The sequence below is a fragment of the Mesocricetus auratus genome, unplaced genomic scaffold (genome assembly GCF_017639785.1).
Source record: "Mesocricetus auratus isolate SY011 unplaced genomic scaffold, BCM_Maur_2.0 Super-Scaffold_100042, whole genome shotgun sequence".
Taxonomy (NCBI): Eukaryota; Metazoa; Chordata; class Mammalia; order Rodentia; family Cricetidae; genus Mesocricetus; species Mesocricetus auratus.
The window spans coordinates 4,239,156-4,260,000 of record NW_024429219.1 but is presented as its reverse complement, the minus strand read 5'-3'; the positions used below and the strand labels follow the sequence as shown (position 1 = coordinate 4,260,000).

The window sequence follows — 20,845 nt, the reverse complement described above, 5'->3', positions numbered from 1 at the left end:
TCCTCCTGGCAGCGGGCTCGCAAGGCCCGGCCCCACCTCCTCCTCAGCCGTCGGGGCCGTCGCCGGTTCGGAGTCCTGACCCGGGGCGAGCTGCGGCGCCTGCGACGGCGGCTGCTGCGGGCCCACGCGTTGGGCGGCGATTGGAAGCTCGGCGTCGCGGCGGCGGCGGCGGCGGGGGCCGCGCCGGCGGCCTCCAAGTGCAAGGCTCGGCCCCGCGGGCGGCCCACGCCGGACACCCGGCCCGCACCCCGCCCCGAGCCCGAGCCCGCGCCGGACACCCGGCCCGCGCCCCGCCCCCGGCCCGCGCCCCGTCCCCGGCCCGAGCGCCCGCCGCCGCTCCGGCACTCGAACATCACCCAGCCCACGCGGGACCTCGGCTCGGGCCGCGTGCTGCTGCTGCTGCCAACCGGGGAGGTGAGTCGCCCGCGGGGAGCTCCTGGGGGCCGGACCGCCCTACGGTCCCCGCCCCTGGCCCTACGGAAGCAGGTCGTGGGCAAGTCCATCCTCATCCCCCTGCTCAGGATCTGCTGGCCGAGCTGTGCCAGCAGCACGTGAGCGGGTCGCATCTGTCAGGCACATAGCTGCCAGCGTTCCCGGTGTTCCAAACTGTTTAGCACTCCCAGCTCTCCCGGGAGTGACGGTGGCCTTGGCTTTCTTGCCGTCATGGGCGGGAGAAACAAGGTAGGTGACATGCATGGAGTCAGACAGTAGTACAAGGCAGAGAGCCAGGAGTTAAACCGGGGCGGTCTGACCATGGACTGCCCCTCCTGGGACGCCTCAAGAGTCGCAGATGGGTGCTGTGCGACTTTGTGAGCCTCTTGGGAGTTGCAATGGGGGGGGGGGGAGTTAATGACGTTTAGGATTAAGTTAAAAACCTCGGGGAAGTTTGGCCGATCAGTACAGTGTAGCTTCGTTTTATGTGTCTTGAGTGTACAGCATGTGCATGCAGTGTCTGCAGGGGCCATGCCAAGGCGTGGGATCCTCTGAAACTGGAGTTAAAGGAGGTTAGGAGAGGTTGCGAGCCACCCACCCACCACATGGGTGTTGGGAACCAGGCTTGGATTCTCTGGCAGCCCCAGCCGGTGCTCTTAACCAGTGAGCCTCCTTTGCAGCCCCAGGGCTGTGTCATTTGTTTTTTTTGTTTTTGTTTTTGTTTTTTTGGTTTTTCGAGACAGGGTTTCTCTGTATTGTTTTGGAGGCTGTCCTGGAACTCACTCTGTAGACCAGGCTGGCCTCGAACTCACAGAGATCCGCCTGCCTCTGCCTCCCGAGTGCTGGGATTAAAGGCGTGCGCCACCAACGCCCGGCGTGTCGTTTGATATTTAGGCATGGATTTTCTTACCAATCACTCTGAATGCAGAGATGGTTGAAGAACGGCCTTTTGTACTTAGCTAGTTCTAAGATAGCCTTGGCTACATCATGAGGCCCCCTTCTCTGGGGGGGGGATCATTTTGATAAGTGAATAGCAAGTTAAGATTTTAGGATTTTCCTGTCTTTGTACCAAAGTGTCCATAATGTTTTTGTTGTTGTTTTCCTTATCCTGCTAGGGTTTTACTTTTAGTGGGATCTGCCGCGTGACTTGCATCTATGGCCAGGTGGAAATATACGGCCATATCATCAAACAAGGCCAGCCTGCCAGAGATGTTTATTCTACCTACACCCACTCCTACCTGACCATCAATGGGGTTCAGTACCCAGAACCTGACAAAAGCGAGAAGGAGACCAGGAGAGAGATCCGGGCTCTGCTCAAGCCCCACATGAAACTGGGTAAGGCTTCAGCCTCCTACGTCACAGCCAGTGATTTTTAAGTGCTTTTTATATTTTGCACATTGTGCTCTATTTAAATCCTGGTGGGCCGGGCATTGGTGGTGCACGCCTTTAATCCCAGCACTCCGGAGGCAGAGGCAGGCGGATCTCTGTGAGTTCGAGGCCGGGCTGGACTGATAGCCTTCAAAACAATACAGAGAAACCCTGTCTCGTAAAAAAAAAAAAAAAAAAAAATCCTGGTGGGGTGGGCTTACTTATTAAAGTACTGTTATCCCCACCGGTTTACACCAGATGTTTTCCAAGACCATGAAGCTGATAGGTGGCAGGCTTGGGTACGTCAGGGAATCAGCTCTACGGGTGTAAACTGTTAACTTCTTCTGAGGTGACTTGACCTTCTCTCTGCAGATGACAGAAACTGGGCCATACAGAATTTCCCTCCCCTGGGTTCCATGGTGCTGCTGGAACAGCTGAGGACGCCTGCCGTAGATTTCATGAGCTTCTATGCCTGCGCGTCCTATGTCTTCCTGCAGGAGGTAAAGCCAGTGCTCGTGCCCCCTTGCCGCAGAGTGGTCGGCCGTGCAGGGCACGCCCCCAGAATCATCCTGTCTGTCATGTGAGTGGGGTAGGCATTACACAGCAGGCAGCACCTCAGTGTCAACAGTTAGGAGATAGTCTCCACACAAAGGTGTGTCATGGGTGAAGACACTTGCTGAAGAAGCCTGGCGAACTGGTTCCATCCCAGGTACTCGGGAGAAGGGGAGAGCGCCCCCGCTGATGTTCTGTGACATGCACCCACACAGGCACCTACAGGAAGGTTGTCAGGAATGTTTTTCCTCTTCTCCCTCAGTTTCATTGCCCAGCTGAAGCTTTCTCTTTGTCAGCTATGGTAGGACAAGCCTGTAACCCAGCACTCGTGAGGTGTAGTCAGGAGGGTAACGAGTTGAAGGCCATCTCCAGCTAGGTAGTGCTGAGGAGGCCACGCTGAGCTGCATGGCACCCTGGCTCCCAAAGAAGGAAGAAGAAAAAAGACAGCCAGGTGGAGATGTCAGGCAGGCTGTAGAGTATAGGAGTCTGCAGCCTGAAGAAGGTGGGGGCTATGAATTCGGGAGCCTGCAGCAGAGAGGGCATCTGAGAACACAGATTAGGAGACAGACAGACAGAGAGAGAGAGGGAGGGAGGGAGGGAGAGAGAGAGAGAGAGAGAGAGCATGTTGATACAGCTTGAGAGGGGAGAGGGTATGAGGTCTGGGCAGTGTCACTCCAGAGGGGTTTAAAATAAGGAAGCCAGCCAGGCGTTGGTGGCGTACGCCTTTAATCCCAGCACTCTGGAGGCAGAGGCAGGCGAATCTCTGTGAGTTCGAGACCAGCCTGGTCTACAGAGCGAGTTCCAGGACAGCCTCCAAAGCCACAGAGAAACCCTGTCTCGAAAAACCAAAAATAAAATAAAATAAGGAAGCCACAGAGGAGCTGAGGAATGGCCAGGGTTGGAGGCCTCACTGGTCTGAGGTGGCCTGAGACAGGTGTAGAATGAGGATCTGGACTAGACTGATTTCAATACACTGCTGAGAGACAGCCTCAGATGGGTCAGGATGGGAGAAGAGAGACACTGGATTACGAAATATAAGACTTTGTAGTAAAAGACTTGGTTTTCAAGGGAAGGAAAGAAAGCAGTGTCTACAGGGCGCTGTAGAGAGTTATGGTTGTTGAGGGGGATGGTGCAGCACTGTGCTGGCACACAGCCTTAGGACTGACGAGAAGGACTGGAGTGATGTGCTGTAGAGGGCAAGCTCGTCTGCACTCACCCGAGTCCAGGATGGATGTGTTTGCTCATGTGGTCACGTGGCCGTGGGAGGAACAATGATTCTATGTGTGTGTGCTTGTACACGCGCCTGCAGGTGCATACGGGTGATGCAAAAGCCAGGGGACACCTTGAGTTCTGTTATTCAGGGAGACCGTATCTGGTGGCCTGAAGGCTGATGGCTGTCACAGCCTCCATGTGCACATCCCAGGGGATGGGCTCTCTCATGCACACTCACACTCGCACATGCGTACACACACACACACACACACACACACACACACACACACACACACACACACACACACACACACACACACACCCTTCCTTCATGCCTGGGTTTCTGCCCAGGGCCTCAAGATTATTGACCAAGCTGTTTCCCCAGCACTTATACAGGCATTATTTTGTTTTAAATTTTTTGTTTTTTTTTTCAAGACAGGGTTTCTCTGTGTAGCTTTGGAGCCTGTGTTGGAACTTGCGATCCCCCTGCCTCTGCCTCCCAAGTGCGGGGATTAAAGGTGGCTGGTTTTAACTTTTTTAAATTTGTTATGCTTTGGTGTGTGAGTGCTTTGTGTGTGGGTGTGGGTGTGGTGTGGGTGTGTGAGCGCTTTGTGTGTGTGTGTGTGTGTGTGTGTGTGTGAGAGCGCTTTGTGTATGTGTGTGTGCGCGTATGTGTGTGTACACGTGTGTACCTGGTGCATGAGGAGGTGGTGATGAGCCTCAAGTGGGTGCTGGAAATCAAACCCCAGTCCTTTGCAAGAACATTGAGTGCTCTTTTCTTGTTTTTTTGAGACAGGGTTTCTGTAGGTGGAGTTTTCCCACCCCAGAGGCCATTTCCAAATTACCACACAGGGGCTTGTATTAATTGTAAATGCTCGGCCAATACCTCAGGCTTATTACGAGCCAGCTTTTACTTTTTTTTTTTTTTTTTTTGCTTTTTCGAGACAAGATTTCTCTGTATTGCTTTGGAGGCTGTCCTGGAACTCGCTTGGTAGACCAGGCTGGTCTCAAACTCACAGGGATTCACCTGCCTCTGCCTCCCGAGTGCTGGGATTAAAGACGTGAAGTGAAGGCGGTTGGGGCAGGGCTGTGTGTGGTAGTTACTTCAGTATTTGAATATGTGGGTCTGTGCGCGCAGGACACGTTTCTGTAGAGAGAGGTGTGAAGTCACGGCTCTGGGACTGAAGTTACAGGAAGTTGACAGCCGCTCTGCATGGGCACTAACAACAGAGCATCAGCCTTCAGAGAGCCCAGTCCTCTTCACCTCTGGGCCCTCTCTCCAGACACCCACTGTGTTTTTGTTTTTGGAAACACAGTATTACTATGTAGCCCAGAGGGGCCTCGACCTTGTATTCCTGTCTCTGGAGTTCTGAGATGACAGACAAGTACTACTGTGGTTACTTTATTGGTTGCTATGTAACAGTCCTGGCTAGCCTGGAACTCACAGAGATCCGCCTGCCTCTGCCTCCAGAGTGCTGGGATTAAAGGCGTGCGCCAGTGTGATTACATTTTTACTCACTTGCTCCTGTGAGGAACTGGAGGTCAGAAGCTGCTAGGAAATGTCTTGCTCACTGTCTCCACTGACTCATTGTACCAGGTCTCTTGCTGAACCTGGGGCCCACCAGTTGCAGCTAGTGTAGCTAACCAACTTCTCCCAGTGTTACTCTGTCTGCCTCCCAAGTACTGAGTTACAGGCAGCCCTCACACCTCCTTAGCTTTTACGTGGGTGCCAGGGATTTGAACACTGGTCCTAAAAACTGAGTCTTATCCACTGAGCCATCTCCCTAGCCCTCATATGATTGCATTCTGAAGAGTTTTTTGTTTTCATTTATGCGTCTGTGTGTGCCACGTATTTTTTTAGGAGGCTAGAAGACAGCATCAAATTTCCTGCAACTGGAGTTAAGGCGATTGTGAGCAGTCTAACATGGGGGCTAAGGACCAGACTCTGGTCATCTGCCAGATCTGTAGGTGCTCTCAGCCGCTGAACCATCTCTTCCACTCTGAGACTACATTGTTACCCTCTACAGAAGGAAGGGAGGCACCCGGGCAGGAATGCCCTCTCATGAGGATGTGTCTGTGGGTGCTGCCTTCTTTCATTCCGCTGAATGGTGGACTCCTCACCTGAGCCCCCCTGACCCACGTCAGCTAGCACGTGGACTTTTAGCTTCCTCCCGCTTCCTTCAGAGCTCCAGTGAAGCTGAACACACCGCCCTTTTCATTCCTGCTCTATTTGCATCTCTTCCGCGCCCTGTTTTGTGTGAGAGGCGGCCTTGGCTTTATTTCAGATTGCCAACCTGTCCCTTGCGGTGGCCTCTGTTAAACTTGCCCTGCATTTTAATGCCTCTCTCCTCTCCAGAGGCAGTGGCAGTCTGAGGGTATACGCTGTGGAAACAGACATGAACTTTGGAAAGAGGCAGGACATGCCGATGGGTGGGCTGGGTGTGGGGGTACTGAGAGAAAGGAACGAGGTTTTGTTTTTTGTTTTTGTTTTTTGTTTTTTTTTTGTTTTTTGTTTTTTTTTTTTTTGTTTTTTGTTTTTTCAAGACAGGGTTTCTCTGTGGCTTTTGGAGGCTGTCCTGGAACTCGCTTGGTAGTCCAGGCTGGTCTCGAACTCACAGAGATCCACCTGCCTCTGCCTCCCGAGTGCTGGGATTAAAGGCGTGCGCCACCAACGCCCGGCCTGAGGTTTTGTTTTTTAACTCACAGCGATTTTTTGCTTATTAATTTAGAGTCAACCAAATGTATATTTTTAAGACAATTTTCCTCAGAGTTTGAATTGCTGTGTTTCAGAATACTCCTGTACGGACAAATGCTGAGTACTTCCTTTTGAAGAAGATTGGCCTCAGAAGACAGAGGAAAAAGAAAGGGATCTGCTTTAGTGAGAGTGGCCTTTGTGCCATGGAAGAGCTGGTCAGCGTGTGCTGCGGTGAGCCTCACCTTTCACCAGTTCTGTATTCCCCAGAGCCCCAGGCCCTGCAGAACTGCAGTCCTGAGGACTCGCTGGCCCCGGGACTCACTGTTTGTTTTACCTGCAAAAGTAGATGGCTGCCCTGTGATCCTGTTGTGTGGCGCTTGTGACATTGGAAAGTCGACGTTCAGTAGAATACTGATTAACCAGCTACTGAATAGGTAAGCATGCTTGTGTTTTCACTCGGTCATCCGGGCATGAAATGTGATTCAAATGGAGGAACTTGGTTTTTGTTTGATTTTCTGAGGCATGGTCTCACTCTCTAGACCAGTCTAGCCCTGGGCTCTTGGTGACTCTCCTGCCTCAGCCTCCCCAGTACTGTGACTACTGGTATAAGTCACCATGCCCAGTTTGATGAAGAACATAGGGTGGGGTTGTGTTCAGTTCTGTATGCTGTTGGCTGGGCGCTGGCGCTCTTCACTGTGGGGACAGTGCTCGCATGTGACTCTGATCCAAGTGGGATGCTTGGCCCAGGTGTCACCCCCAAACCCAGGACTGAACTGTTACATTTTGGCAGTGGCCTTGCCTGTTGAATGGCACGGAGCCTTGCCTGTACTGTGGCCCCCAGCTTTTGGGGTGTGGCAACTGCTAGGCTACCCAGGGTGGTGCTATCCACGTGTCACCCAGAGTCACTCCTGCTGAGGACAGCTGAGGGACACTGTCTTTCTCTTTACGATCTCCAGCCTTCCCGGGGTTGACTATCTGGAGTGTGATCTGGGGCAGACGGAGTTCACTCCTCCTGGCTGTGTTGCTTTACTGAACATCACAGAACCGCTTCTGGGTATGTAGAACATACTTCTTTAATGTCTCAGGCTTGCAAGGTTTAAAGGTAACCTTATTACAAAACTGTAAAATGTAAAACATACCAAGTGAACTGTTCTGCCTCTAGCTTCTACAACAACATTGGGTATGTTTTTATTTTAGGAAGTAGAACTATTTTATGTAAATTTTGTTAATTATTTTAATTTTATGTGCATGGGTATTTTGTCTGCATGTATGGCTTTTTGAGGGTATCGGGTCCCCTGGTTCTGGAGTTACAGACAGCTGTGAGCTGTCACAACGTGGGTTCTGGGAATTGAACCTGGGTCCTCTGGAAAAGCAGCCAGTAAATTACAAACACGTCTCACCCAAAAACATCATAGGTGACCTGAGCCCTGCCCCAGATTCCACAGATGATTTTTCTCTGCATTTACCAGTTATCCTGTAATGTCATTTTTAATTTTTTTTTTGTTTTTATTTTTCGAGGCAGGGTTTCACTGTGACCTAGGAGGCTGTCCTGGAACTAGCTCTTGTAGACCAGGCTGGTCCACCTGCCTCTGCCTCCAGAGTGCTGGGATTAAAGGCGTGTGCCACCACCGTCTGGCTGTAATGTCCCTTTTTTAAAATGTATTTCATGTACATTGGTATGAGGGCATCAGAAGTCCTGCAACTGGAATTATAGACAGTTGTGAGCTAACGTGGGTGCTGGGAATTGAGTCCTTTGAAAGAGCAGCCAGTGCTCTTGACCATTGAGCCATCTCTTCAGGCCCGGCCCCCCTCTCCGCCTCCCCCTGTTTTTAGAGTTATAAAATATGCAAAGTAAATGTGGTCATCTTAGCCACTCCTGGGTATATAATTCAGGGGTATTAAATCTGCTTTCAGTGTTCTAGCTCTCATTGCTACATCCGGGTTTTTTGTTTTTGTTTTTCAAGACAGGGCTTCTTTGTGTATTCCAGGGTGACTTTGAACTCAGAAATTGGCCTGCCTTTCCATGTATGCAACAACTCCCTTTTGTTTTTTGTTTGTTTGTTTTGTTTTGTTTTGTCTTTTTTTTTGGTTTTTCGAGACAGGGTTATCTGTGGCTTTGGAGGCTATCCTGGAACTAGCTCTGTAGACCAGGCTGGTCTCGAACTCACAGAGATCCACCTGTCTCTGCCTCCCAAGTGCTGGGATTAAAGGCGTGCGCCTGGTTTAAGATTACTTTTAATTATGGGGGGGAAGTGTGTGCACCTGAGTGCCAGCTAGTGTCCTTGGAGGCCAGCAGAGGGCGTCAGATTCCCCCAGACCTGGAGTGACAGACAGGTCTTGACATCTCTTGACACCAGGCTCGAGCTCCGCCTGGGCCGTTAGCTCCTGCTGCTGAGCCATCTCTGCGGCCTTGTTCTGGGCTCTTCTCTCTCACTGTTTGCTCTGGCTAACCTGGAACTTGCTGATCTGCAATCTCACAGAGGTCCAGCTGCCTTGCCTCCCATGTGCAGGATTAAAAGTATGTACCAGAGCCGGGAGGTGGTGACCCACGCCTTTAATCCCAGCACAGGGGCGGGGGAACGATGACGAAGACAGGCAGGTGGATCTTTTGTGAGTTTGAGGACAACCTGGTCTCCTGGTCAAGTTCTAGGAGAGTCAGAACTGTTACACAGAAAAACCCTGTCTCAAAAAAAAAAAAAAAAACAGAACAAAAGCCGGTTGTGGTGGCGCACGCCTTTAATCCCAGCACTCAGGAGGCAGAGTCAGGAGGATCTCTGTGAGTTTGAGTCCAGCCTGGACTACAAGAGCTAGTTCCAGGACAGCCTCCAAAGCCACAGAGAAACCCTGTCTCGAAAAAAAAAATTGTTACGTTGGGGGTCATCCCAAAACAGTGTATTACAGGGTCCCTGCATTAGGGTGGTTGAGAATCCCTGGATGTGTGTTAGGCAACTGCTTAATTCCTAACTCGAGCTTTTATTTTCCTAGGACCACCTTTCACTCACCCGCGGAGGCCACAGAAGATGGTCTATTACGGGAAGATGAGTTGTCACAACGACTATGAGAATTACATTGAGATGATAAAATATGTGTTCAGAGATTACAAGAGAGAGTCTCCACTTATCATCAACACGATGGGCTGGGTGAAAGGTGAGCAGTGTTAGCAGCTCCCATGAGTGCTGTACAGGTACATATTTACATGTATGGTGTACAGGTACATATTTACATGTGTGCTGTACAGGTGCATATTTACATGTGTGCTGTACAGGTACATATTTACATGTGTGCTGTACAGGTGCATACTTACATGTGTGCTGTACAGGTACATATTTACATGTGTGCTGTACAGGTGCATATTTACATGTGTGCTGTACAGGTGCATATTTACATGTGTGCTGTACAGGTACATACTTACATGTGTGCTGTACAGGTACATACTTACATGTGTGCTGTACAGGTACATACTTACATGTGTGCTGTACAGGTACATATTTACATGTGTGCTGTACAGGTACATACTTACATGTGTGCTGTACAGGTACATATTTACATGTGTGCTGTACAGGTACATACTTACATGTGTGCTGTACAGGTACATATTTACATGTGTGCTGTACAGGTACATACTTACATGTGTGCTGTACAGGTACATACTTACATGTGTGCTGTACAGGTACATATTTACATGTGTGGTATACAGGTACATATTTACATGTTTGCTGTACAGGTACATATTTATATGTGTGCTGTACAGGTGCATATTTATATGTGTGCTGTACAGGTACATATTTACATGTGTGGTGCTTCCGTATATGCGTGCTGTCTTGTTCAAGTGTGGGTAAGCGTGGTCATTCCCCTGTCTAGCTGAGGACAGCCTTAAACCTCTAAACCTCCTACCGCCTCCTCCCAGTGTGGAGATTATAGGCATTTATATCCACTAAGTGAGCTCTGGTTTCTGGGATTTGGGGTTGTTGGTTATTTTTTCTACACTTTCTTGGTTCTTTGAGACAGTTTCTCCAGCTTTGGAGCATGTCCTGGAACTCATTCTGTAGACCAGCGGACTCAGAGTTCCTCCTGCCTCTGCCTCCCAAGTGCTGGGACTAAAGGTGTAAGCCGCCGCCGCCCCGCCCGTGTTGGTTATTTTTTTAACGGATTGATGTTTGTGTGACTGTTTTGTCCTAACACTGCATGCAGTGCCCTTGGAAGCTAGAGGAGGGCTCAGATCTTGTCAGGTGTGCCCATGCTGCCTGGTCATGTCTTTCATTTTTTAATTTGTTTTGTTTTGTGATACAGAGTTTCTCTATGTAGCACTTCTAACTCTCCTGAAGCTTGCTTTGAAACGCACTCTGTATCCTCCTGTCTCTGCCTCCCGAGTGAGTGCAGGATTAAAGGTGCCTGGCCCATGTCTTTAGTGCGTGTTCCGCTGTGCTTACGGTCTCTCTTCCGGCAGATGAGGGGCTGCTGCTGCTGGTTGACCTGATCCGAGTGCTGTCCCCCAACTATGTCGTTCAGTTGTCGGGCCGGGGCAGAACAATGTCTGCTCTGACCTCCGAATATGTAGAGCTCACAGATGGCCTGTATACAAAAAGCAAGACCAAAAGGAGACATCGGGGTTTCGAAATTGAAGAGTTTGGAGACAGTTTAGAATTGACTGACGAAGACAAAGACTGTTGTCCAGTCCCAGCTTTCACGGGACATAAGCTGATAGCTGTTCACTCAGAATTTATATGTGATAAAAATGAGAAAAACAGGTAAGTGAAGCATCCTGGCTAAAGAGCGATGCTGTCTGTGGTGACCAGCATCGGGGGCTCGCTTGTTCACAGAGCTGGTCACGGTGGCTCTGGCCCGTGGTTCTCTCACCTGGGAGGCCAGCCTGTAGCACGTTGTGAGGCCCTGTAAACTAAAGAAGAGGTGGCCTCTGAAGATTTAAAGGGGCATCATTCCTGGGGGAGCGTGGAGATGGGGCTTCCCATACTGGTGGCCAGGGGCTCGGTGCTGAGGACTCTTTGGGCTTTCTGTTATTTGGAGGACTGTGTCAAGGCGGGGTTTTAGGTGGAGACTTAGGGGGGTGAGAGTGAGTGTAGCCTTGGCCCTTAGACCCAGGTCTTGGACCTGCTGGCCACTGTAACCCTGAGCACATCTGCAGCCCTAGGGTTTGGAGAGACCCTTAAAGAAGTGCTCCGGATGTCGGCTGAGCTGCTGCTCGCTTCTGCCCCCAAGTGGCCGTGGTATGTTATTCTCCATTCACCTTGCTCTGCTCTACTTTTCAGGGCCAAATACAACAAAATTTTTCGAGATCTGGCAGTGTTGGGCTACCTTAGCCAGATGATGCCGCCTGTGCCAGGGCCGCTTACGCCTTTGCACAGCCTGACTCCCTATCAGGTAACCAGAGCTGGTGGGAGAAACTGTCTATACAGAGGAGATATGTGACGCTTCCCTAATTCTCACACAGCCCTGTGGTTCAGGGTCTGATAGTCTCCCCGTTTTTCAGATGGGGAGACTAAGGATCCGTGAGGCTGGTTTTTTGAGACAGAGTTGCTTTGTGTATAGTGGTTATCCTGGAGCTCACTCAGTAGACCAGGCTGCTTTCCAACTCACAGAGATCCGCCTGCCTCTGCCTCCTCCTAAGTGCTGGCATTAACGGTGTGGCAGCCACTGCCTGGTGCGGTGGGTTTGTTTTAAAAAAGAAAGCAAGCAGCAAAGTCCTGTTCAGCAAAGCACAACTGGAAATACTGCAGCCAGACATCCGAAGAAAACGGGCTAACTGGAGCAGAGGCACCGGCTGTCACTCTTGGTGGCTGCCAACACTTAGTGTGCTGAACTCTTGACTTTTACAGCCCTTCACCTTGCAAACGCATGTCTCCATGGTCTTGATGATGCTTGGGCAGCTCCCTCTACTCAGTCTGCAAAGAGGTGACCTGGGACCCTGCATGTCGACGCTGGTGCTTTTACCCCTGGCTTTGTTTTGTTTTTGAGTTGAGAGAAAGGAATGAATCATAGGAATACAAGTACAGGAAGGAGGGACTATGGAACCCAGGTGCCCTGAGCAGAACTCTGGTCCTCTTGCCTCTGCCTGCCATTTGCTGTGAGGCTAGGCATGTGCCACCACACCCGTCTCTTTGGAGGGAGGAGAGTTTCGAGATGGGGTTTCTCTGTGTAATAGCCCTGGCAGTCCTGGCACCCTGAGTACACCAGGCCGGCCTTGAACTCGCTGAGACCCACCTGCCTCTGCCTCCTGAGTGCTGGGACCAGAGGTGTGCACAACCCACTGCCTGGTCCACACCCAGTCTTTCGCGGTGCTAGGTGGTAGCCTAGGGCTTCTGTGTATTCAACCAAGCCTTCCCCTAATTTGTGCTTTCAGAACCCCGATTGGCTGGATTTGGTGTCGGATGTTTGTAATCCCAGCCCTGGGAAGTAGAAACGAGAGGATCTCCGTGGCTTGCTGGCCAATCAGTCTGGCCACATCAGCAAGCTTTAGGTTCTGTGAGAGGCCTCTTTCTCAAACAAACAGGGTGAAGCCTGGTGTGGTAGCATATTGGATCTCTGCTTTGAGGCAGCCTAGACTGCATAGTGAGACTGTTTCAAAACAAAACTTGAAAAGCAACATGCCAGGCGTTGGTGGTGCACGCCTTTAATCCCAGCACTCGGGAGGCAGAGGCAGGTGGATCTCTGTGAGTTCGAGGCCAGCCTGGTCTACAAAGCGAGTTCTAGGACAGCTTCCAAGACAATACAGAGAAACCCTGTCTCGAAAAACCAAAAAAAAAACAAAAAAAAAAACAACAATGTCCAGAGTAGTCAGTGGGGAGATACCCACAGGTGTATGCTCAAAATACACACGGGAGCACACATGAACACATACATGGAGAACATATTAAGTGTCTGAGTCAGCGTAGGAGACTAAGGCAGTGGATTGCGTGTCTCAGGAGGAAGCCTCTCAGAGGAGAAGGGCCTCGGGGACATGAACATTGGTGGTTTATTCTCCAGGTCCCCTTCAATGCGGTTGCTCTCCGGATCACCCATGCTGATGTTGCCCCTTCCCACATACTGTGTGCTGTGAACGCCAGCTGGGTTGGCCTTTGCAAGATCGTGGATGACATGAAAGGATACACTCGGGGTCCCATCCTGCTTGCACAGAATCCCATATGTGACTGTCTGGGCTTTGGTGAGTTGAGAGTAGATTATGACTCTTTCCTTGTCCACTCCACCATAGACAGCTGGTCTTCACCTTGTACCTGGGCATTGTATCGAGAAGCACCTGTTGTCAGGGAAGTTAATGTCTCTGTGTGCTCCTCCAGGGTTGAGTTCTTTGCCCTCATCACAACTGTCCAAGCTCTTCTCGGCTCCTCACAGCTGAACAGGGCGATGTTCAAATTCTTTGAATAGACTTTTTCTTTTTTAAGATTTATTTATTTGGGCTGGAGAGATGGCTCAGAGGTTAAGAGCACTCACTGACTGCTCTTCCAGAGGTCCTGAGTTCAATTTCCAGCTCCCACGTGGTAGCTAAAACTGTCTCTGACTCCAAGATCTGACACACTCACACAAACATACATGCAAGCAAAATGCCAATGCAAATGAAAATTTAAAAAGTAAATAATTAAATAAAACATATGTTGTTTTATTTTTAGCTAGGCATGCTGGCTCATCCCAGGAGACACAGGCAAGTGGTTGGTTCTCTGAGTTTGAGGACAACCTGGTTTCCTAATCAAGTTCCTGGACAACAAGGTCTATGTAAACCCTGTCTCAGAAAGATTTATTTCGTTTTTATGTGGGTATATGTGCACATGAGTGCAGATGCCCCTGGAGACCAGAGGTGTTGGCTGTTAAGTTCCTGGAGTTGGTGTCATAGCTGCCTGAAGTTGGTTCTGGGAACTGAACTTGGGTCCTGTGGAAGAACAGCACATACCTTTAACCCTGCTTAGCCACCTCAGTACCCCTCAGAAGCACTAGAAATTAGAACTCCTTAATTTATCTTGTTTGTGTTGGCCTGTGTGTCTGGTGTGCATTCAGGCCAGAAGGTGGCATCGAGTGCTAGGATTACAGGCATGCACCACTGCCCGGCTCAGCAAGTGTTCTTATCTGCTGAGTTGACTCTTGAGCCCCAAAGGAAAACTCGCAATGTCAAGATCAGCCTTCCCTTCCCGGTGGTTGAAATGTGGACTGTCTGCCGAGCGGCTGACTTTGCTCTGTCTTGAAGGCATCTGCAGAGGCATCGACATGGACCAGCGTCTGTATCACATCCTCACCCCTTTGCCTCCAGAAGAGTTGAAAGCTGTGAACTGTCTGCTGGTTGGCGCCATTCCCATTCCACATTGTATTTTCAAGAAGCAGGTGAGCTGGCGGGGACAGTCCCGCGGGGACCATCGGAGGCAGGAGTGAGCCCATGGTGGCCATAGTCAAGGCAACAAGTTCTTCATCTGGGAGACTCACACTTGACTGTGTGGTTTGGGTGACCTAAGCTGGGATATTGAGTGCTCAAAAGGTTTCAGTCAGCATCTCAGTGTAGAGCCAAAAATAGGGGAAGGACGTGGAGGGCAGAGGTGGCTCTTCAGACTGGCCTCTGTGGACAGTCTTATGTGGGTGTGTTGTGAGACAAGGTCTCACTGTGGAGTCTTGGTTGACCTAATTTATAGACCAAGTTGGCTGCCCAAGTGGTGAGATTAAAGCTCACCGCCGTGCTCAGCGTGAACAATCTAAGGCCACTGGGAAGAGCACACGTGCTCACCGGCATAGGTGGAGGTCCTGGTGCTTAGCTCTTACAGATCTGGAAGCTGCACACACCATGCACTGTCCCTCAGAGTGTTTGGTTAGGGGGTCAGGGTAGCGGGTCAGGGTAGACAGATGGCATCCAGGCTTGTCCAAGGTATATCTGGTCAGATACACATAAAACCATGTCAATGAACATATATACTCATATATTTGCTTTGTTTGTTTCTGGGTTTTTTTTTTCCCAAGCCTTGAAATCATCTGCCTACCTTTGCCTCTGGAGTGCTAGGATTAAAGGCGTGCACCACCACTGCCCAGCTGAGGCAGATGAAGTTTTGTGTTTGAGGCCAGTCTGGTCTACAGACTGAGATCTAGAACAGCCAAAACTACATAGAGAAGTCCTGTCTCAAAAATCCATATTCACCAGGCAGTATTGGTTCAGGCCTTTAGTCCCAGCAGTTAGAAGGCAGAAAGCCTGCCTGCCTGCCTGCCTGCCTGCCTGCCTGCCTTCCTTTCCCCCAGACAGAGTCTGTCTGTGTAGCTCTTAACTGTCCTGAACTAGCTCTATAGATCAGGCTGGCCTCTAAATCATCTGCCTACCTCTGCCTCCCAAGTGCTGGGATTAAAGGCGTGTGCCACCAACGCCCAGCTGTATATTTTTACATTGAAAAAAAAAAAAGGCCTTTTGAGGAGCATCCTAAGTGTCTTGGGACCCAGAGACCTGCTTTGCAGCTGCTCTGTATTGGCTTCCGGTCGGGAGAGCCCTCTGTTCCTCGAGGCTGTCCAGACTGGTCTCTATGATGTTTCTTTGTGTTTCCATTTCAGCCTGGGCCCGAAGGGACAATTCCTTACGTGACCACAGATTATAACTTAAAACTTCCTGGAGCATCAGAGAAGATTGGAGACAGAGAGTATGAACATTCATTCCTTGGATACAAATCCTATAAGAGAAAATAAAGCCTCAATAGGATGGACAGAGGCTCCTTGTCCTCAAGCCCAGAGTCGGCAGCCTCAGCGGGGCTTCGTGGCTGAGAACAAAGTCAGGACCAGTTTCATGGGACTGGAAAATGTGCTGAGAGCAGACAGCTCCAGACTCCGGTTTTCTTTTCCCTCTAAGACACCTTGAAGCTCACACTCGGGGTCTTCCTGTCTCCGTCACCCAAGTGTGGCGTTACCATTACAGGCCTGTGTCTTCACACCCAGCTTTCAGGCTTTTCTCTGCAGTTGTTTAATGCAAACTTGGCCTCTTTGTGACTAGCCCTCCTGGGTGAGCGGAGTGTGTCCTGAAGAGCCGTGAAGCAGTGAGGACAGCTGTGCCCCCTGACCAGATGGGACTAGCACGACCTCTCAGTTCCAGAAGGACCTGACTATTGGAATCAAAATAAAATTAGGGAATCTGGAGCCACAGAAAAATGTGCCAAGAAACAAGGCAACAGGCTGACCCTCCCAGCGCTCAGGCTCAGTGCACAGGCTGCTCGGGTCCTGAGGAAGCTGAGGGGACCTGAGTGAGAGTCGTCGCATGGTCCTGACCATTTAGGTGACTCACATGCCTGATCCCTTGATGCCATTGACTCCCAATCGTGTAGTCAAGTGTTAGCAGATTGTGTTTGCTCTTTTAGCTTTTTGGTCATTTTAATCATGAGACTTTTGTGTTGAAGAAGCTGCTCTGACATCCAGAGAGCCTCCAGACTGTTCCTACGGCCAGTGTTTGCTCTGACTGACTCCTCCGTTGAGGCTGGACACATTGCCACGGGTCCACCAGTCTGTGCACAGACATATTTGTGCCTGGCTTGGGCAAATCTCTGCTACCAGCGCTTTCTTCTGGGGACCTAGAGGCCACTGCAGGTGCCATTTTTTTTTTTCCAGTGGATTTTGTAATTAGAAGTGACTGGGTCAGACCCTTTTTGTGCTTGAGAGACCAGCCACTGAGGAACTTCTCAGGTTGGCATGACCGACACGTCAGGACTCCACCTCCCAGTGGGATCATGTTCGAGGCTGTGGAAGGTTGAGTCTTCGTGTTCACATACACCACCTTGTCTGTAACCACCTCAGTGTGCCCCATGTTGTCTGCTTGGCCCAGTCTGTGTGACTCTTCATGGTGGCCTCAGCATCTGAAGACCCCATCACGAGAGAGAGAACTGCAGCAGCCTGTTTGGTCTGAAGCCCTGTAGACCACTGAAGGACTCACTCACCAGCTGTTCCTTATTTATATCTCGTGTTACCTTGTGTTGTCTCTGTCTGGTGGGGAAGGGTCTCCTCTCCCTGAGGTGTGACTGTCTGTGCCATCATTGGTCTGCATCCCCCACATCTTCCTGTCTTTTCCAGAATAAAGGTCCTGAAACGCAGTCTCCATTTGCATTTTCCGTAAAGGTGTGCTTTTAGCCGACCTTCACCTGGAGGGTTCCCTGTCAGCCGTAGAGGGAACCGTAGGATTGTACTGGGGGCTGAAGGAGCAGTCATTTGGAACAAGATTCCTGGAGGGAGGTCTCGCTGTGGAACCCTGGCTTTGCAAATGTCCATGTGATTATGGGTGGTTGGGGCAAGGAAGAGATGGCATGGAGGGCCGTCTTTCTGGGGGTTTCTGTTTTGAGACAGGATCTTGCTATGAGCAGGCTGACCTCAGACTCACGCACTATTCTGCCTCAGTTTCCCAAGTCCTGGGATCATTAGCGTGTTTGTGTGTTGTTTTGTTTAGGTTTATTTATTTAGATTGTTCTGGTCCATTAGAATAACATACACTTGTTACACTACAGAACCATGCAACAGCAAACACCCAAGTTGCCAGTTTTTATGGCTCCTTAAAATAAGACTCTGAAGCTAGGCATTGGTGGCGCATGCCTTTAATCCCAGCACTCAGAAGACAGAGACTGGCAGATCTCTGTGAGTTGAGGCCAGCCTGGTCTACAAGAGCTAGTTCCAGGACAGCCTCCAAAGCCACAGAGAAACCCTGTCTCGGGGAAAGAAAAAAAAAAGACGTTAGTTATTTCCTAGACAAAGATGACCCTGTGTCCCTTAGTGCTGTCCTGCAGAGGCCATTGGTAATTCAAGACCCAAAAAAGTGACACTAATGAAGAGGCCATGGCCACACGCCCAGTACCTTGAGTTGACGTACTCTTCCAGAGTCTGGGCAGAGCTGAGTGGGGAAAGAGGCCAGCCTGAGGGAGGCTGTGTCCTGCACTGGACCTCTTGAATAAGAACTTGTGACTTGGGGTTCTGCCTGGTCTGCAGCGTGGAAATCAAATGATCTAGGTGAAGGACCCCTTTTAACGTACTACATGAGAGACCTGCTGGCTGGACCTAAACGCTGGGGTACCTCAGGGTACCTCAGCCCCTCCAGCTGGTGGTTTCCTTTTTTTCTATTTCCTATTCATCTTTTTCTCTTCACTCTCCCACCCCATAGCATCTTACTCTTAGCCCAGGCTAGCCTAGAAATCACTGTAGCCCAGGCTGACTGACGTTGCACTGGTCTGCTGCTGCAGCTTCCCAAGTGCTGAGAACCCAGGTGCGAGCCTCTTCTGACCTGGTAATGATTTTTCTTCCACTAGATTCATTCGATTTGGATGGCAGCGTAATGGTGGAGACAGCATGCTGTAATGTTGGATCTGAGGGGGAGTCTAGCCTGGGTCTGTTTCTTTCTCCATGGTGGGGTGGGGAGGACAATGGGATTGCTTATAAAAGGCCCTGCCAAGAAGTAGAAAATGGTGGTGACTCTGGGCGGCCTTTAATCCCAGAGGCAGGTGGATCTCTGTGAGTTCGAGACCAAGAGCTAGTTCCAGGGCAGCCTCTAAAGCCACAAATGCTGTCTTGAAAAACAAAACAAGGGGGCTGGAGAGATGGCTCAGAGTTTAAGAGCACTGACTCCTCTTCCAGAGGTCATGAGTTCAATTCCCAGCAACCACATGGTGGCTCACAACCATCTACAATTTAATCTGGTGCTCTCTTTTGGCATGTAGGCAGAACACTGTATATGTAATAAATAAATAAATCTTTAAAAAAAAAAAAGAAAAACAAAACAAAAAATGATGGTGACTCCTCTTGAGTAGCCTGTCTCTGTCAGTTATAAACCCTTGGAAGGTGAGCATCAAGGTTTTGCCCCTCCTGAAGGCTGGGAGTGGTGTAGACTTAAATGTCTGTGCATAACTCCTTCCCTGTCGAGCCAAGCATGGTGGTGCACGCCTTAATCCCAGCACTTGGGAGGCAGAGGCAGGCAGATCTCTGTGAGTTCAAGACCAGCCTGGTCTACAGATCGAGTTCCAGGGCAGCCTCCAAAGCCACAGAGAAACCCTGTCTCAGAAAAAACTCCTTCCCTGTCCCTTCCCTTGAGTTCAATTCTGTTGCCATGTGTCTTTGTGAAAGTGTACCACTTAGGCAGGTCTTGGTTACTAGTGACGAACCAGGTCCTCGAAAGTCCCGACTATTGCTTTTAGAGTTAATTGTCTATGCCGGTGTGGAAACACAGCCCTTGAGTGCCTGTGGCATCGGTGGTGGCCCTGTGACTCCCGTGAGCTTCACACCTGGCTCTGTGAGTTCAAAATTCACAAAAGTCATTTCCCAGTGTGTGCCTTCACCGTCTCCCATTTACCATGATTTGTGTAATTTCAGGGTGTAAGATTTTTTCCCCAGGCATGTATTTATTTTTGTTGCTACTGTTGTTTTGAGAGTTTCTCTGTGTAACTCTAGCTGGCCTTGAACTCAGAGACCCACCTGCCTCTGCCTCCCGAGCTCTGGGATCAAAGGCATGTGCTACCACCTCTCGGCTTGAGTGCACAGTTTTATTTTGTGTTTTTTTTTTTAATGCAAACGGTGAACCCTAAACTGGTGTCTGCGCAAGAGATGCCTCAGTGAGAATGCAGCCCAGCTCAGGGCACCTCTGGTTTCCCCTGACCTGGTGTGGCCTAGCAAAAGAGAACCAGACTTTGCTGACGAGTCCAGCTTCAACGGCAGCTAAAATAAATAAGGGGGCCATCTGCGCTGAGGGGGAGAACCCGTGTGACCTACAGGGCCTCTTTGGAAAGGCCTTGCACAATTAAATGCCCGCAGGCTTTGCCAGGAAAGAGCAGCTGGAGAAGGGCAAGGTCGCATAAACGAGATGCACCCAGGCATGGGGTGAGCCTGCACCGCACAGGCCAGAGCGGAGTCAGCACAGCCCAATTCCAGCAGACAGAGCCGAACTGGACAGACCAGGGTCTAATCTGGGAAGCCTGGGGTTGCCATGGTTTCCAGCCCCATGTCATGAGGACGGCCAACAGTCACTGGCTAGAGTTTTTTTCCTAACACCTTTGAACTTGCTCAGATTCTGGGGTGTGTGACCAGCTCTGCCAAGTAGAAAGAAGATACCTGACCTCTCAGGCCCTTCCCACCAAGCAGCCCAGCAGGGAGTCTGCTGCTGGCCTGGGGGTAGAGGCAGGGGGGGGGGAAGGTCTCCCTGCTATTGCTTTCTAGGAAAGGGGGGTGGGGTGGGGTAGCCCCACGTAAGCTCTGGAGTCCACATATTAAAAAACTTCAAATACACTGTGCCCCGGAGACCGGGGACTGAAGGAAGCAGGGCCGAGAGCGCTGAGGTCTTTCTGTGACAGAGTCCCCTGGAGAAGTTGAGACTGTGTGAAAGAGAGGCCCTCGAGCGTTGGGACAGCAGCTACAGTGAGGTCTCGTGGTAGAGGGTCCAGCAAAGCACCACCTCAGTCCCGGCGAAGCCTGGACTTCCACCTTGCTGCTGACTCTGCCTTCACTCAAAAAACTGGTGAGTCTGTTTCTCTGTCTACGAAGAAGGGTTGAGGGAGTGGAGTGAGGAGAAGCAGGTCCCAGAGGGCCCACCAAAACCCACGCTTGCACCTTTAATCCCAGCCAGATGGGTCTCTGAGTTGGCGGCCAGCCTGGTCTACAGAT

General features: G+C 50.5%; 1 protein-coding gene across 1 annotated transcript in view; it reads left to right on the top strand.

Annotated features, from left to right (window-relative positions):
* Nol9 (nucleolar protein 9) overlaps positions 1–17,304 on the top strand; it is a 17,377-nt gene extending 73 nt beyond the window's left edge. The window contains exons 1-12 of the mRNA XM_040734991.1: positions 1–414; positions 1,548–1,767; positions 2,173–2,300; positions 6,355–6,490; positions 6,606–6,693; positions 7,216–7,313; positions 9,245–9,406; positions 10,707–11,007; positions 11,527–11,638; positions 13,241–13,418; positions 14,451–14,584; positions 15,785–17,304. The exon at positions 1–414 is cut by the window's left edge and continues 73 nt beyond it. Of these exons, the coding sequence (XP_040590925.1) occupies positions 1–414; positions 1,548–1,767; positions 2,173–2,300; positions 6,355–6,490; positions 6,606–6,693; positions 7,216–7,313; positions 9,245–9,406; positions 10,707–11,007; positions 11,527–11,638; positions 13,241–13,418; positions 14,451–14,584; positions 15,785–15,916 (2,103 nt within the window). The 3' untranslated portion in view covers positions 15,917–17,304. The remainder of the gene's footprint in view (positions 415–1,547; positions 1,768–2,172; positions 2,301–6,354; positions 6,491–6,605; positions 6,694–7,215; positions 7,314–9,244; positions 9,407–10,706; positions 11,008–11,526; positions 11,639–13,240; positions 13,419–14,450; positions 14,585–15,784) is intronic.
* Positions 17,305–20,845: the final 3,541 nt, after the last annotated feature.